This window comes from Solenopsis invicta, chromosome 1 (genome assembly GCF_016802725.1).
Source record: "Solenopsis invicta isolate M01_SB chromosome 1, UNIL_Sinv_3.0, whole genome shotgun sequence".
Taxonomy (NCBI): domain Eukaryota; kingdom Metazoa; phylum Arthropoda; class Insecta; order Hymenoptera; family Formicidae; genus Solenopsis; species Solenopsis invicta.
Window position 1 is genome coordinate 13,061,746 of NC_052664.1, and position 18,677 is coordinate 13,080,422.

At 32.1% G+C, this 18,677-nt stretch overlaps 1 protein-coding gene across 4 annotated transcripts in view; it reads left to right on the top strand.

Moving 5' to 3' along the window:
* LOC105193387 (FH1/FH2 domain-containing protein 3) overlaps positions 1–18,677 on the top strand; it is a 157,761-nt gene that overhangs the window by 88,941 nt on the left and 50,143 nt on the right. For 3 of the 4 annotated variants that reach the window (XM_026134910.2, XM_026134911.2, XM_039450494.1), the window contains one exon: positions 16,486–16,544. In XM_026134910.2, coding sequence (XP_025990695.1) covers positions 16,486–16,544 — 59 coding nt within the window. Of the gene's footprint in view, positions 1–5,624; positions 5,799–16,485; positions 16,545–18,677 lie in introns of those variants that run through there. The other variant, XM_011157812.3, reaches the window with a different exon arrangement.

Consider the following 18,677-nt stretch of genomic DNA (forward strand, 5'->3'; position numbering starts at 1 on the left):
ATTTACATTTATTTTGGGAAAACCATTTTATTAATAATTGAATGCACCGCTCTTAGTTGCCAATATTAAAAAGAGGGAAAAGGAAAGAAAAAAGAGGAAAGATGGATTGAACGAAATGAACATAAGGCATAGGCAAGAGCTCTATTTATATTAATATATACTATTATATATTAAATGTTTTTGTAATTAAATTCTTCTATAATCTGAGATATCTTCTTCTTTTACATACATTGAGCAATTTAGGGAATGTCTCATTAATTTTATACTCGTCTTGAAATTTTCACTTAATTTTTTGAAATTAATCTTATTTATGAGATATGATAAATGTCTGCATATAAAAATATAAATATCTTAATGATTAAATTGTTCAGCTTATGATTTTTTATGTGCACGTAACACGTGTGCATATGCTGAAAACATACTAGACGAATGCATAGACAGAGAAGAAGGGGGATTAGTAGACAGTAATTTATAGCGCGACGAGGATATCGATGAGCATGGATTACCAGCGGCGTGTGATTAATTGTCGCCGTATTAGTTACCGTTACGACGTAGCCGAACTCGATTAATTACCATGCCATCGCGTCGTCGTACTTTATAAGCCGCCGGGTAAGCACCTTTTTTACGCGCCGCGGAAGGTAACGTATGAGTGTGGATTAATTAACGATGAATATCGACATTGGGGCGACGGCGACGTTGCGAAAAGTGGCCGCGGTTCGATTCGCTTAACGATAACGTCGGCCGTTTCCGCCGGCTGTCACGACATCACAAGCGTAAACGACTCGCAGTAATAAGTTTGATATTAATGTGCGTTATCAAGAGCGGACTTGGAGAATACTGAAGTTTCCAGGCGCGGGAGAATAGCACGCGAGAGACGCAGATAAGGGCATAGCGAAGTTCTGCTTTATTCGGCCCATTTGTAATCTTTAGGGAGTTTGAATGACTTCGAAATTATCCGCGATCAATGTCATGGCTCTTCATTTTGTCTTTACAGCATCATTTTAATGATCTTTCTGGAAATATGAACGGATTAATAAGAATAAATGATATAATAAGGTAAAATTCTAAATTACGATAATTATGAAATAATTTTTTTAATATTTTGTAGAAAGGAATTGTCTCCATTGTTTTAATGTAACAAATAATAACTTAATTGTACTCTTTTGTATTGCAATTAAAGATGTATGCGGCATATTTTGAAACTACCAAAAATACCAAAAATATAAAAATTTCATAGAATATTGTAGTATTACGTTTGAATTATATGTATAAAACTTGAGCACAATTCAACCATTGTGTGAAAAATTATTTAATCTTTTGTTTACTTCATTCTTATGTAAAATCGCGTTTTGCAATATTTAGTTGCAAATTTGATGGAAAATAGCACTACCAATTCAATCAAGGTTTTTACATATACTGATAAAACTTTAATAAACATTCGTGCAAAAATTTATTTAGGTCTACTCGTTTAAAAGTTATTTATTTAAAACTGCAGTAAAATACAGTAATTTTTGCTGCTAAATTATAAATCAAATTTTTCATTGTTTTCTTTTTTGCAGCTAGCTTTAGGGCCAAAATTCGAGCATTTGCGACCAAAATTTTTTATTGTTGATTAAGAAAAAACAAATAAACCTAGAGAAGCTTTCAGTTTTTAAATTTTGGTAACCTTCAGCTTGTATTGTATAGCCAAAACATCCTTAAAGGCTTGAATAAGTATATTAGTGTCTTATATTTCTCTATATTATTCTAAGCAGAAGAAGTTAAATACATTACTCAAATAAACGTTAGAACTTCTAATGTAAAGTGACAAATCTCTTTTACATTCCAATGAGTACAAGTTACTTTCTCCAGACTTGGTTTGCAACTGTTCTGTTTAGTAAATTATTCATCATGTCAAATTGCAAGGCCTTTTAAAATTATTTCTCAGCTCGGAAGAGATTGATAATTGCCTTCACTCCTTATTTCGCGGCTTCCATTCATCGAAAGCGAACCGTAAAAAGCGGTCACTTTCAGACTCGTACAAAACTTGCCCGCGCGGAATCTCATTGTCTACAGTCGTACTTGGCTAAAACCTTTTGAAAGCGAAACCTCGTTTTCTCGACCTGCATTGCCAGGTTCTTAGTATTCCGAATTGGTTTCGAGGCAGTCGTAAAGAAGACAGCCGCTGCTAACGGGCAGACAAAAACAAAACGATCCGAAATTCGTGTGTGCCCTGTCCCGTCCGTTCGTACATGAGTTACAGAAATCGGAGATAGTGCTATAACGAAGCAACGACCACGGCCATTTGTAATCGTTAAGAGTTTCGAATGAATGAGCGATCTGCGAGGCCGCGAGGCTTTTCCACCTAAGCGCTGTGATCATTCACGGGGTCGTTCCCTCTCTCCCTTGGGGTGCATCCCAGAGAACAGTGCTCTAAAGAAAATATCTTCGCAGAAATGAATCATATATTTAGTTTGCATCGTTCCGTCAATGATAATGCAGAATTGTTACATTTTCTACGGTGAAAGGTGTGTGCCGAGGAGTACGCGCGAAATTGTTGAGATAATTAGTGAGTCAGGATGCGCTCTAGAATAATATTCTCCAACCCCGCGTACTTTGTAGTGCACGTAGTCTTTCCCCGCTTGCCGCGCGAGTCTGCTGCTCGCTTCCTCGCTCTCACGAGTAACCGAGGTGGTTACCGCGATAGCGGCAGACTCGGCGAATCATCCGTCTGCAACAGAAACCCCGAGATATGTATCTCTCCACCTTGGCTAACAACCGGAGATTAACGAGTTGCTTTATCCGTCGACGTACACCCGTCCGCCGCGCGCCGTAGAGATACGAATTCTTTTCGCGGCCGCACGAAGCGGGGTAAGAATGGAGGATGGTATCATCTAGTCGAGAAGGAGTTCTAGGGACGGGCAGACCGCGTTAATCACACTCGCGAAAATAATACAGCTTCGTCGGGGAAAATGCAGCACCGCTGAACCGGGATGATATTTTAGCTTAAAAGTGTTTCGGAGATTGTCTACGTCATTAAAATAATTATATTCATTATTATATTTGTTGTTAATGATTGCATAATTTGTTGTATGATACAATACACTTCATTAGTTTATATCGATAAGACAATAGTATTAAAATTATTTTGTGCGAATATTATGAATTATATATTATATCTTCTGAAAATTGCATGGAATTAAATCCAATAGAAATTTTGCAATAAATGATTGCGGTCATAAATTCACATCGACATCATGCTTGCACGAATTTGAATCGTCGCAGTCGCCGTCTTTCATGGTCGGTTGGCGGTAACCTTGAATAAAAAAGTAAAATCTCTAGGCAGGTGTCTAAGTGGATTGAAGGATTGCTCGTTCTTCACGTGCCCTGAAGGGTATTGAAATTGTAATTATCGAAATGTGTAAGCACGCTGCACATATATCTATGTTTACAGAAGAAACGTTTACAGAAGAAACGAATATTTTTGTTTAGGACAGGAAACACAATATTTTCAGATCAAGAAATAAAATCTTTAATACCATAATTATTAAAACAATCACATTATTTTCTTTAAATGACTACTATACAATATACTATTATATACAAGATGTCCCAGACCACCTATACATCTCTTTTAAAATATAAAAGAAAGAGATTTTTATCAAAAATTCTAAAAATATTGAATAAATTAGTATGCTTGTTGGATGATATTTTTAACTTCCTGCTTTGATTGCTGATTGACTATTCAGACCGGATGTTTAATTTTTTAAAAGCAACATGTACTGTTTGCAGATTCGAATTACGCACACAAAAAGAAAAAGAAACTTTTGTCTCGAACATTTTTTTCTGGAAATGCATCCATCAATCTTAAAATAATCCTAATAGTAAATGTGATATTAAAAAAATAAACTTAAATTAGAGGTCAAACATAAATATAAAAAGTTAATGGAGATATTTCAAAAAAGATGTGAAACAGAAATTTCTTTTCTTTTTAATGTAAGTGTAAACTGCAATAACAAAAATTTTGTATTATGTTCTTTTTAGTTTAAAAGAAGTTTATGGGTGGTTTGAACATCCTATCATAAGTCTATTTCATTAAATAATTATAATTACGATTTTTGTTTAAAAATAAAAATCAAATTTGTTCAATGTTATGTGTAATACATAAGTTTTCAAACTGCAAAAATGTTACATTAAATGAATTCGATTTTTATTTTTAGGCAAAAATTGTATACATATAATTATGATTATTCGACAAAATTATACAAAGTTATCTTAAATTGTAAAATATGTTTTTTATACACACATTCTTTGATGAATGTGATAGGTAAAGTTGTCTTTGAATTTATGATTAGCTATTAGAAACTCAATAAATTTTACAAATAAATTTTATATGGAAATAAATAACAAGACTTCATTCTTTATTTCTGATTTTAAAGAGAAAGAAAGAGAGAGAGAAAGAGAGAGAGAAAGAGAGAGAGAGAGATTTTTGTAGCGATAAAATAAATGTGAGAAATTCACACTTAACATTCAGGACTTAAACAGTACTTAATTCAAATCGCTTAATTTAAATAGATATAATCATATCTGATGGGGGGCGGATTTTTATTTGAGTTTTTAAAAATATTGTATTAGAATTTTTATGTTACCAGAGCTACAAAGAAGATTCTGTGGAAATGGAAGCTACACATTGTATCTTCTTTGTCTTTCTCTTTCTTCATCGGGAAATTCTCGTACACAGTAAAACGATACTCTCTCAGTACACTTCCCGCCTGTAATTGTGCACACACGGCACAATCAGAATGCAAAAAAAATCGTTTGCTCATGCGATTCTCTCTGTAATCGCTCCGACTCCGGTCGGTCCCTATGTGTCTACATGGGAAACACGTCATCGTACCTTTGGGATCTTTTATTCTTTTCTTCCAAAATACAATAGTTTTTTAAATTCAAGTATATTGTTTTAAAAGTTAAATGTTTTTAAACTGATAACGCTAACATTTCGAGATAACATAATTTCTAACAGTAAAGTAGAAATAAAATTATAATTATAATTAAAAATGAAATCTACTATTTATTTCCAATTCTGATACATCGTAATATGCATTTTATCAAAATAAAATTAAATTGGAATAAAATTAAATTGAAATTAAAAAATTATGCTAATTATAAGGATTAAAAAAAGAAAATAATTAGAACGATAAAAAATTTCTCTAAAAATATGTTAATAATTAATTAATTTTTTTTTAAATCACCATCAAGAAATTTAAAAAAAAAATTAATTTCCATTAATGGGCTACTATTCCGTCGAAAAGTGGATTAGTAGTAAAAGACTTAGCCACGCAGTCATTAAAGTATTCCCGTTATAAATGAAATTTTGATGAAGTGGATTATGAACAGTACTGTGAGGTAAATCCTGTGAAGGTAAATCCTGTGAAAACGTCTACTTACACAAATACATTTATGCCATCTATGACAAGCGAGGCGTGTGCATTGTTGAAAAACGAATGTTACACATAAAGCATATGTGTGCGTGTATAAACGAATGTGCACTAGCACAGCCGACCACTCAGCGTTTTGATCTCCCACCAGTTTCTATTGTGGTGAGCGCGGCAACCAGGCAGCAAGAAGCCATCCTGGTACCAGCCCAGTCATTGCTTAGACCCCGACTCCATCGAAAGCGCCTCTCGAGCCATCTTCGACACGAACTGGTGATTTCTTAACGCGTTCGCGAGATCGAAAGTGAAATCGGCCTAAGTACATTGTTGATTCCAGATTATTTTAGTGATATGATATTGCGACAACGCGATGCCGCCAGATTGGTAAATATCGATCGATTATTGTCATTTATTTTGTAGCGATTAAATAAGTAATTCTTTATTTGTAAACATTTATTTTTTTATTATATTTACTCGAAGTATTCACCTTTATCTAAAATAATTCATATTGTAAAATAAATAATGACAACGTAATAATATTATCATAAAATTAATAATAGTTATGACATAAGTTACTTCAATTACACACTAGAAGCATTAGATCTTACACTTTAAATGTATAAATCTTAAATACTAACAGAAACATAAATTTCAGAGGAGCAATATTTTTTATCATTTATTTAGCAGGAAATATTTTATCTGATTTATTTTATCTACATTTTATCTGTTGTTTTTGTACATACAATCTGACAAGAGAGATAAACAGTAAATAGTGAACATATTACAAGCGTTAATATATCTATATATATGTTATTTTCTTTTATGTTTATTTATTTGTATTTTTCATCTAAACGTGATCAAGAATTAATATAAATTTGTCATTTTTTTAATAAGAATAATTTATGTGATGGTATATTGGCAGTATACTATTTATTGAAGTAGAATGGGGAGCTATTTAAAAATGGCACAGGCATGAATTCGCTAAAGTTAAGAAATATAAAATAACATATATTGAAGTACTTAGAAAATTTGAAAGAAAAATGTATTTTTCTTTTTCTTTTACAGATGTATTATTTGTTTTCAAAAAAGCAAATATGCATTTTTTTTTAAATTACGAATGCTATTATTGTAAATAATTGAGAATTTAATTTTTGATTTAAAGTCACATGATCAAAAATTTTAATATGTTTGGCGCTATTACTTCTCGTCTCTTCAATGTTTGAAAAAGACATTTGAAAAGGCAATTGCTTTAAAGTAATAACTAAAGGGAGAAATTTTTCTTCAGACGTCGGTGCTGGTTATGCAAAGAGTATGCTTGAGACTATTCGACGCCTCAAATGTGCATCTGCATCTGGGATGCAACAGGTGCAACGCGTTCGGGAATGCATTTGAATAATTGGGACGTACGAGCGCGCGAGAACTACCTCGCATTGCGTCAGAATGTCTCGGCAAGATCGATCATGATGATTTAAGATGAATTTAGTTATGGCTTTACTCGATGCATCTTTGGTTAATGCAATTCGATAGCTAGCCTTCGCATAATTTATGAAAACTTTATCGTAAGAATTCTATTGTGAAGAAACGTCTAATAAATTCATATAGTTTGCATATCTATACATATTCACGCAGAAAATTAAAACTTTAGTAGTATAGTTGAACAAGTGAATTTTAAGTGGATTGTTTCAGAATCTATTCTAAATCTTTTTAAAATTAACAGAGCTTGGCTTGCGATAATATAGATAGTTATTAAATCTTCTTTCTTTTAATATACTATATTTTATTGATTCAAATCCAAAATAACCATCGAATTACATTTGTAATTTGTTCAACTTATCAGAGACTGTTTTATATATTCTACTGTTATTTAAAAATTTTATTACAATTAATTTATTACATAGACTTGATAAAATTTTTTAAAATATAATTAAAGACTTTTTGGTTATCTTTAAATCTTTAATATAAGCATGTGGTTTATTAAAAATTTAATTGTATTCTCACGGATTCATACATTATGCTATCCGATTTGAAAAGTACAATGCTTTCTCAAAGAGATTTATACTTCATATTTTCGTGTTTATCTCGAGAGTAACGAGTAATAGCTGTTTTTTTTTTATACTGAGATATATTTAATTCTATTTTTGATGTATAATTTAATTGGTATGAGGTTTAAAACTTTGGTATTCGTGACATTCATTCTCTTTTTACGTATTTATAATTTCGTCAAGTTTCACATGTAAATTATTTAAAAATATTGCGATGGGTCGTATATTTGATACAGTGACGTTTTCGATGTCGCAATACATTCAGCGGTTGTAAATCATATCAATATTTGCGTGCAAACTTTGTGTGACTTGTATTGTCAATTTTATGAGGTAAAATTTATAATATGCTTTATTTTTATTTTTTTCTCTTTCTGAGCATTTATTTATTATCTGCAGAAAGCTGATAAAATTTAACTGTGCTATTTTACAAGATATCGATTATTTATATATAAATGATATCTTATAAGCAAAAAGTTACAAGACAATTTTATTTTAGTATATTTTTCAATTATTAAGGTTCTAAATTATACGATTTTGATTTGATTACATAATTGAATAGTTCACATCCTTCTTACTCGGAAATTCTTTGAGATATCACAGACTTTGATACAACTATTATTACCAGTTGATTCCTCTTGCTCTGTATTTCTTGCACCTTGGACACTAAACTACGAATACGATATTAATAATTCATTGTATGACATTTATGCTTCTAACGGCTCATCGCATGATTGCATTTCTGATTTTGATTTCACCATTAACCAGTCAGCAGATACACGATTTTATTTTGCATAAATTAGTTAAATTTGTATGTTCCTTTCTCATTTAAATATCTACTTCTAAAATAAAAATAAAACTCAGGTAATAACTAATGGCGATTCTTTTTGTATTATGTAAATAGTTTAAAGTGCTTGACTGAAGTGCACAACTATGATTATTGAAAATTTCCTGTTACCTAATCTCAAGATAGAAACTTTCTACAAAATATTCATGTGACACACTTTATTTTCTCTATTATCATGTCCTTCTAAGTCTCCTTTCTCTATTTGATCGTTAGAATATCTCTCTTGATCGTAAGTGTTCTTCTCTCAAAGGAGAGTCATGCGGTAAGCGCAAAAGCCGGACGAAGTCGTAATCGAAGTTGTTGGTAGTACGACGTGGCGCGTTGATTCCCTTGAAACGCACTCATGAATCTCGTTCACAATTCGATGACATTCCGCGGCGATTGTCGGCCCCTTGACTTTCACTCCCGCGCGTTTCGTTGATCGTTTGTGTCCGAAGCACGATCACGAGCCGTGACTCGGCCGTTCTAGAAGGTGAGGGCAGGAAAGGAAGAGCGTGCCTCGTTTCCTTCGAGTTCATTGAATCCGTTCGAGTACTCCAACTTGCCCGTACTCGCGCGGCGCAACGTCCTGAAAACGTTCCGTCACGCGAATCGATCGATCATCGATCACCCTGATCAAACTCCAAGAGCTCGGTATTGCACAGTACCTTCGCTCTTAAGTCTTCTCAGATATAAAGAATGTTATTTAATATTATACTACTATTAAACTATGATACAACGCACTTTACATAAGTTTCTGGCTTATTCTATGTATGATATTACAGTACAACAAATTTCTAGCTTATTTTTCTTACTGTATTTAAAATATATTACTATTTTTAAAACTTCAAGTTGAAAAAATTTAAATTTACATAATATTGAGTATTGAAGATCTTTAGATCTTAGAATTAAATTTTTAGATTGCAGCTAATAAATCACTTTATTGAGTTATTTGAGTTAGTTTTAAATAGACATTATTTTAAAAAAATTAAATCTATTGTTAAAATAAAATATAAAATTATTTCTACTTTTATTATTAAAATAATATAACATTTTTTAATATTACAACTTAAGTGTTTTTTTTGTGGATTAAAAAAAAAATATTTTTTTAAATAATCTAAAATCGATTTTAACATATTCACAATTTAAAAATCGTTATAAATCCCCCTCTTTATGGATTCTATTATTAGCCATAAATAAGTATCCACTTAAAATCAAATAAATCATCATTGAGGCATTGCCAATCAATATTGATTGTATTGTCAAAAAGTGTAAAACATGTAACAAAACATTTCTAATAACTTTAATTTAATGTTTCTTTCTTCTTTCTTTCTTATATTTATAAAATTTATTTTTTATTTATGTGTAAACTGATAGTTGGATAATAGCTTTCCATTTATATATAAAATCTAAAAAAAGATAAATGAACATTTAAATGTTGAAGTTGTCAGAGTAAAAATTAAAAGGTTTTAACTATATTTTAAAAATGTATAAATTATTTCTTTATCTATTTTTAATTAAACTTTACATTTATAGAAATTAGAATTAGTTTAATTGTTAATGTTTAACTTTGTTTATCCAAGATATTTAACTTTGTTAAACATTTAATGGCATAGTGTGCGCACTTAAATAATATACTATTGACACTAACTATAATTTCTAAATTCAGCAAAGGAGCAATTTAGTTATCAAGAGATTGTACAATAGTTGAAAATACGTTCTATAAGATTTTGGAATACTTTAGTTTGCATTTATATATGCTTTTCTTTAATGAATAAATTTAGTGACTGTTTATCGTTATTTAGAAAACAGTTTTTACTTAATGCAATTTTACTCTTTTGAAAAGCGTTTCTATTTTTGTGCAATTTAATTTTTGCACAATGTTTTCCGTCATAAATGTTGAGTTATTCACGATTTCCGTCATGTTGGGGAATGCATTGCCTTAATTTAGACGTTGTTTCAATTAATCGTGGCAATTCTCTCTTTCTCTCTTTCCTAAATATAGCCACAGGCGCTAATTAGCTCCACGATCCCAGAAAGCTGCGAAAATCGCGTTCATTCGCGAATGCTTGGTCACTTGCTTTTGCCATTAACTCGATTCACACGCGTAAGATGAGTCGTAGATCGTGTGTCGCGATGTGTGCGTGTTTTTATATTCGTATTGCCGTTTGCGGTCGCGCGTATGCGTTCGATTTAAATACTGGCGGACCAATTAGAGGGGTTAATTCCTAAGTGATTTATGACTTCGACCGAGGGAGAGAGACCTGACCTCAAGCTTCGTCTCTAGTATCGTTACGCAATCGCCGACGAGCTTTATTTGTACAACCGTTAATCGACCAACACGCGCACACTTTACGCTCATCCTTTTCGTACATGACCTCGGAGGATATGCCAGAATATATTAGCTACTTGGGTGCTTGTTAACATTGGTGCTTTATACCAAGAGGAAAGTATCGGCGTATTATATTAAGTATTATAATACTTTATCGCAATAATATACTCTCTTATACGATTTATTAATTTAAGCTGTGCTTTAATTAATAAATTCTATAATAGAAGAGAAACAGTAAAATCAATTCTTATTGAAATCGTAGCAATCATAGATTTTATAGATTAGATTTATATTTATATAGACAAAGTTATGTAATAAAAAATATATTGACATTTTTCATTATAATTAGAATTGAGTACGTGTCATGTTATCACATGAATATCTGTAATAATCGTAACACGTTAAAGTTAAAGATTAAAAAAAAAACATTATGAAATAATGGATAAAATAAATGCACAATATTTATATTTCCATCATATTTTTCTTACAATGTTTACTTTTTCATCATTTTGACATTTTGCCAAAAGTTATTATATTATAATTCGCCTTGATAAATTATCGGAAAATTAACGAAAAATCTTTCTCCGCTAAATTACCTAGTGCAATTATGTAATTGACCCAGCTAGTTTACGCGAAATTTAACTCTTTTCTCACGAAGTGACTCTCGATTATATCTTGCAGCTATTAGAGAGATACGTTTCTGTTTTCGAAGTCTCGCTGGTAAGTCGTCTCTGTCTTGGCAACATGTAACTGCGACTTTATTTCGTTGTTTCATCTTACATAATTTTGCAAGGGAGGTGTGTTGGTGTGTATTTGAAATTTTACTCGAAGATAACTTCGCACGTGCATCGTATCGTTTCGCAATCGCTCTCGCCGAGAGCGGAATCGAGATCACCCGACGAGTCATCAGAAGACGACGGGGTTACTTAATCCTCTCGTCCGCAGGATCGAACATCTCGAGGTGTAACGAAGCGAAGAGGTCGCGGCGGGTTAATATTGGCCACATCGTTCTTCTCTCAGGCGGATCCAGGTGGATCTCTATCATTAATCTTCATCGCAATCGACGAATTCCGCGTTGGGAATAGTATGATAGTTCGCCCGTTCCTCCCCCTCCCCTCCCCCTTTTTCTAATCAATATGTTGTGATGTTCGTTTTTATAAGAAGTGACAATAGATTTCTGTTCTTAAAATTCACTGTGGTAAATACTTTTGGATTTCTTTGATAGTTATTATAAATATACACATTGTACGTTTATTAATTTTTATTTTCTTAGGGGATTTTCACTTTTGTCGACTGTAAAATTAGCTTATTGTTGTAAATTTTTTTATTACAATTTTTTATATGTATAGAAAAATGCGTCTTTTTGCATGAAATTATCTAACATTTGGAAAGAAAAAAAAAGTTTTTTGTTTATAAAAATATGCATTCTAATACCTCAAATGGTGATCAACGTAGAAGTCATCAGAAAAACACGTCTCCAATACAGAAATCAGCTTCTACAAATTATCTAAAAGCAAAATTCCTTCGATTTTTATTAATTATATGAGTGCTGTTATGATTGGAACTAGAACAAAATCAAGATGCAATTGATTGCATAAAAATGATTTGACAGCATTAAAAAAAGGATTTAATTATTGTCAAGAAAATCTGATATTTTTTTGTTTATAACAAATTTTTGTTATAAAAATTTAATTTTATGCGCAAAAACGTTAGAATTATTAAGAAAAAAGACCAAGATGCTATCTTAATTAGTTTTTTAATTATCACTTCCACTAAATAAAAAAAACATAATTTCAAGAAAATCGCATTTAAAGTTCTAATTTCACATTGTTTCTATATAAAAGTTTTGTACTTATATTAAGCTTATAGCTCAGTTAATATTGCGAATTTTCAAAAATAATTTTACAAGAATATTCTTTACACATATAAGTATAAAAATTAGTTGAAAAATCGATTTTTTAAAGCCATCAAAGGCGAAAGCCCCTTTAGTATAAAATTAATTTCTGTATCAATTTCTTCATGATTTTCATTAGAATCTTATATCTTCAATAGAATTATATATTTGTAGAAATTGTATCAGATATGATATTTCTTCTAATTTGCATTTTGTTTAATATACATATTAATTAAATCGTCGGAATATTAATTGATATTTAACGCTCACAATTTCCCGATTTAAGTAAACTTTTCAACACGACCATCTTTAATTTCATACTCAATCGAGATACAGGAATTCTCGGCGAGCCTCGTTCGCTTCCTAACTTTGTGACGCACAAACTTCTGAATTAAAGAGCGCGTGGGTAAAAGACGGAGTATCGATAACAGGTATTGGAAACAACTTCGCCGGCTATCAGTGCGTCGTTCACCAATTGAAAACTGTCGGCCGGCAGAGTTATCGCATTTAAGACAGCGACCATTTCGCTCTCCACCATCCCCTCCCCCTCCTTCATCCGGGGAATCACGATTAATGTGCCATTAAGAGAGATTGGAAATCCTTTCAACCCCGGAGACTTTCGTCGCCCAATGGCACGAACGACAAAGTTCCCACAGGCGCTCGCGCCGCGCCGTCCCGGATTTTGCATTCCATTTGCCGGGAACGTTACTCCGGCTTCGCTTTCGTTCTCCCGAGGGTGCACTTGCTACTGGCAGACTAGCGGTAGCCACGTAAATCGTATTTGCATGAGGGTTTCTCCGGCTCTCCTCAGGTAGATTTCGACGACCTCCCGCGCTCTATGACACCGCTCGTTGTTTCCTCGAGAAAGTTACGACGTCCATTTCGAGAAGGCACTTTAAATCGTGCGCTCTCGTGTATGCGAAAACATCGGCGATCTTGAGCACGCTACTTCGTCTGTAACGAATAAATCAAATATATATAAAATTAAATAAATCAAATAGAATTTGAAATTCTCGAGTCTTTGAGTTTTGGAATATTTTCTGAATTTTTGTTGTTGAAAAAAGAAAATAAATTACAAATTTTTTAAAAATAAATTCTAAATTAATTGTCTATTATAAATTTTATTCATTATAGAAGAAGATTATTTGTTGTAAAGCAATCTTTCTGTTAAAGATTTAACATTGATAATGACAAAATTGAAACTTCTTCAATTGTAAGCATTTAATCATCGCAACATGACAATCGAATCGTAAGATGGGAAGGATTAAAACGGCATTTACGACACCGAAGCATTTCGCTGAATGTTTACCGTGGGATAATCGTTGTAAATTGCTGTTGCACTCCTGCAGAAGGAATTATCGCGACTCGGTAGGAGCAAAAGATGGCAGCTGAGTGTTTACGAGGAAACGGAACACGAATACCCGGCCGATATTACGGCATTGAACTTGGCCCCGTGCCTGAAACTTTTTAATTTATTCGTGCAACCTTTGCTTTTGGAGTTTGTTAACCCTTCGCGGTCGTTGCCATTGGAGCAACGTCGCGTTGCGGCGGCTGCTTGTTTTGCTGCCTGGTGATATATCATTCAGCGTGGTGCATCGAGCAGAATGTTCTCGAGCGAGCATTTTGCAATGTTCAGAGTTGAAAGGGAGAAAAAAATTTTGCCTCAGCAATATTTCAGATGACTTCAACATTGAGTAATAAAATATTTTACAGTTCATATATGTATATTGCACATATCATTAGAGAATGTAACTGGGCTGTTATAGCCCTGATGAATCCTTGGGTACGGCTATTATCCATTTCTGTAATTTAATTCCATAAAGAACTAGTAATAGAATAATATCATGAACTCTTTTAAGTTAGCTCTTCTCACGTACACTTTACAATGTTAAATCAGCACTACTTTATACACATATATCTTACTATTAAAATGTACTAAGTTCCAATTAGATATTAAAAAGATTCCATCATTTTAATTGTAACATATAAAGTTTTCTATAAACGCTAAATAAATGCGTTAGATAAATTGGCTGTCTTATACGTATACTAGAATTAATTTTTTAACACGCTTATCTTTTATCTACGCTTTTATTCGTTTTACTTATTTTCATAATAATTTTATACTTACACGTATTATGCTGTTTTATCTACCATATTTAATCTTAAATGCGCGAAATTACAATTAAATATATTTCACCATAAGAAAATCTTTTTTCTCATTCTTTTTTGTATTATTTAGAATCTAAAGAATTTAATTGTTTATTTTACTCATAATTCTTTAAAAACGTTTAATATTACTTATATAGCGCGTTTTGTCCTATTGCACTCTACATTCATGCCCTTTGCTGACACTCGAGAGGGGTCGCCTAACATACTGCTACGGCCGCTATTATTCGTGGGAAATTCAGGGCGCGTAATCGCATTCTGACTCCCTCATTTAACGAGCGGAAACATTATTAACGAGCGTATACCCGACTTTTTTTTTTTACCTCCGCGCACCATCGCCACCACCGCCGCTATACCGACGACTCTTCGTCGCCTCCTTTTTTCCCCCTCTCTCCTCTTTTTCTGCAAGCCATTGTCTATACGGTCGTCGCGGTTTCTCAGCGACGTGGCGTGGGAAGGTTCGCAGGGCCTTAAAGTTCGCGCCGTTCAAGGTGAGGTGACATGCACGGGGAAGTCGACTTGCGCCACTCTAACCCAATTTATGTATCGGAGCACGTTGTTGTGAAGCTACATTTACACCAAAATCGATGAGCGTTTTCTCCTGCGAATTGGTACGCTCGCGGAACTCCATTACAGTTGTCATATGATGAGTTCGTCGCTACTTGACTATTCCATGGGGAACTCCTGGGACGCTCATGGAATAACCCACTCCAGAAGTTTCCTATTCGAAAGCCAATTAGTTTGTCTGGTTGTATCGCAATTAGAGCAGAATTTATGCATAATCAATACTATGCGCCATACAAAACTTTGTAACTTTATGTTTTGTAATTTTCTTTAAATTACTACACTATTAAATAACGAAGAATTAAATTTAAACCATTTTTTTTATTTAAATAGCATTTTATTATTTTTAACTTCTATTTATATCAATGTTTATTATTTTAATTTTTACAAAATAAGTAGTTGAAAGAGTTATCTCTAATCAACTTATGTTTATGGTTTAATTATAATTTCATAGTATTCATTTAGTAAATAGTAAACTAATTTGAATCAAATTTAATACTCTTATAGTTAAATTGTTTAACTTTATTGTTGTAGTGACCTTGACAACGTATTGAGTAGGAATAATAGCGATCTATAAAAATGATTAAAAGTAACTCAAATTAATATATATCGGCACTGCGAATTTAACAGTATATGATATTTAATGTTATACCATTTAAATGAATTTCTTTTATACACTTTAATAATTAATAATGCTTAAGCGTTAGTATGAAATAATCACATATTTAATTTCTGAGAAACAATGTCCTAATAAATTATTTTTATTTAGCAGGTTACAAAGAATTAGTAATTAATGTTGATTTTTAATTGCTAGATAACGCTAGCCATCAATTATTTACTTAGACGATTCGAAAAACAAATCGTCGTAACTGCGTTACCAGGTTATCGTGTTATTGTCAGAACAAAGACTGTATTATATTATAATTGCAAATTCTGCGAACCTGCAATAGATTTGAGAACACGCGGCGTACCGTAGAAACATATTTGTTAGGGTTCGCACACTGTGCACGCGGATTAAGGAGGACGCGCCGAGCCCTAATTAAGTAATTACCAAACGCAATTAATACGCGGCCGTAACTAATTAGCATCCATCCGCGACGGGATGAATAATAGCGCGTTTCAGTGGGGCAATGGGCTTTTCTCATCTCCTTCGCCTCGATATCTTTAATTACGTATTAATATGTAACCCGCGCAGCAATCAGCATTTCGTCGCGCATACTAATCGGTATTGTTTATTCTTTCTTTTGCAGCCGGAAGAACGCGATTATTCTCAGGACCCAGCTGTCCGTGAGGGTTCACACCATCATAGGTGAGTACCACCATCGTGGATTCCTGATTTAAATCTCGCGACGAGCTCCCACGATCCACTTGGATGGATCATCCGTGCCGACCGCGCGCGCTGATTCCTCGACCCTTAACTGGCAGCGTCGGGTCGAGTCTCGTTCTAGTTACTCGGTCACTTGTTTCGGTTCACCGACAGCAGCGACCTTCTGTTAACTGTAACGTTGATGCTACGAAGCATTGAGTTTTGATAATGATAATAATATGAAGGTAGATGAGTATAAGAGAAGATTAAATAAAATTAAAATGTTCTTTTGCACAGGTACTTTCAATAATTTTCTTTCATCATAATATGTTCATCATAATTTTGCTTAACTAAAATATAACAATATATACAATATATATTAAAAATTAACAAAATTGGAAAATCTTTTGCAAGTTAATGTAACAAAAATTAAATGAATAATCGAAACTTTATTAAATATTTAATTAAAAAAAAAACAGTTGTACATAAAAATTAATATGAAATCTAATTATTAAATTATTTGTAATATTCGTAATTGAAAATTATATAATAAACAATGCGTAAGTACATTTCTATTAACAAAATTGACTTTTAAAAATTGAAAGCTCTGTAAACGAAATTTTTACTTTTTTAATTAATTTATGTACATTTTTAAATTTATTATAGTTTTTTAAAAATAGTGCCATTTTTATAGTTATATATTTGTTACAATTTTTAATATTATTTAATCGTATATAGAATAATTCTTTTGTAATAAAATATATTTCAGATTAAATCATTACTATTCTAGTTATGAAGTCACTTGTTTCGGTTCATCAACAATAGCAACCTAATTGCAATAGTGACAATGCTACCAGTCAATGATTATGGATGAATAGTCACGCACATTTAATCATCATAGCAAGGGACCGTACATCATTAATATGAATAACTTATTGTGATACTGACATTGTCTTCAATCGATGACATGTCTGATCGATAAACACATATATCGTTAATCATAATAGTGCGTAAACGTAGATAAACATACATTTTTTATCTAATTTTTTTTTAATTATTATGAACTTTTTTTAAATAGTAAATTGCAACGAGAGTTCAGTATAATATGTTATTAAATGATACGCAAATTAAACGTATAATTTTTTATTAAAATTTAATATTAATATTTAATTAAATGATAAAATAATTAATCCGGTATGGAAAGCAACGAATTTATAATTAATGCTGTTTATATTATTACTTTTTTATTATAACGATTGAGAGAAATGATCAAAGAATGATTTGATAACGGCGCGGCGTTACAATTTTACAATTTGTTATTGGCATTATTAATATTCTTTAGGTATTTTAAAATAGTGATTTAATATTTTTTTTTTTTAAACACTAATAATTTTTTAAATACTATTTTAATAAACCTTTTGTGATCTAAATTGTGCGAGTAGATAGAAACAATGAATAACGAACGCCTAATTAAATTACAACACATCTTCAATCAACGGAATATCATTTTTTTAAATATACACCACGACATAATTATACAATGTCGCAAACAATGAGCTCCGTTGCCTGTTGATAATTAGTAAAGTAATGACTATACCGTTGAGTGCGGAACCCTGTACCTGCGAAAATCAAGCTAATCCTTTATCGTGGCTCAGCGACCATCCATCACCGACTATGACAGACGGTACTTAATCACGCAATGTCGAATAAAAACTCCCTTCGTTCTACATTCTTTTTATCCGTAGCATTACAAAAATCGTTATAGGAATTACAATAAACAGCGGTAACTACACACACCTCACTTTGATCCTTTCGCCGCTAAATGATTTCTACATGGGAAAAATGGTTTTGCCAAAGTATCTAAAAATTTAAATAGTTACAGATTTCAAAATAATTTTGTTGTACCAAGATAATTGTATACAACTCTCTAGCTGATTTCTAAAATGTTAAAACTTTTGCAGCATATATTTTTCAACGTGCTCAAATATCTTTATTTTTAGATTTATATTCAATTTTTTTAGATAGTTTGCAAAAACTTTCAGTGTAGTTCTTTACGTGTAGTTCACAGTTTAAAAATATTTACATATTTTTATGTTTACATTTAAACTGTTTAATACGAAGTTATTTAGGAATGCT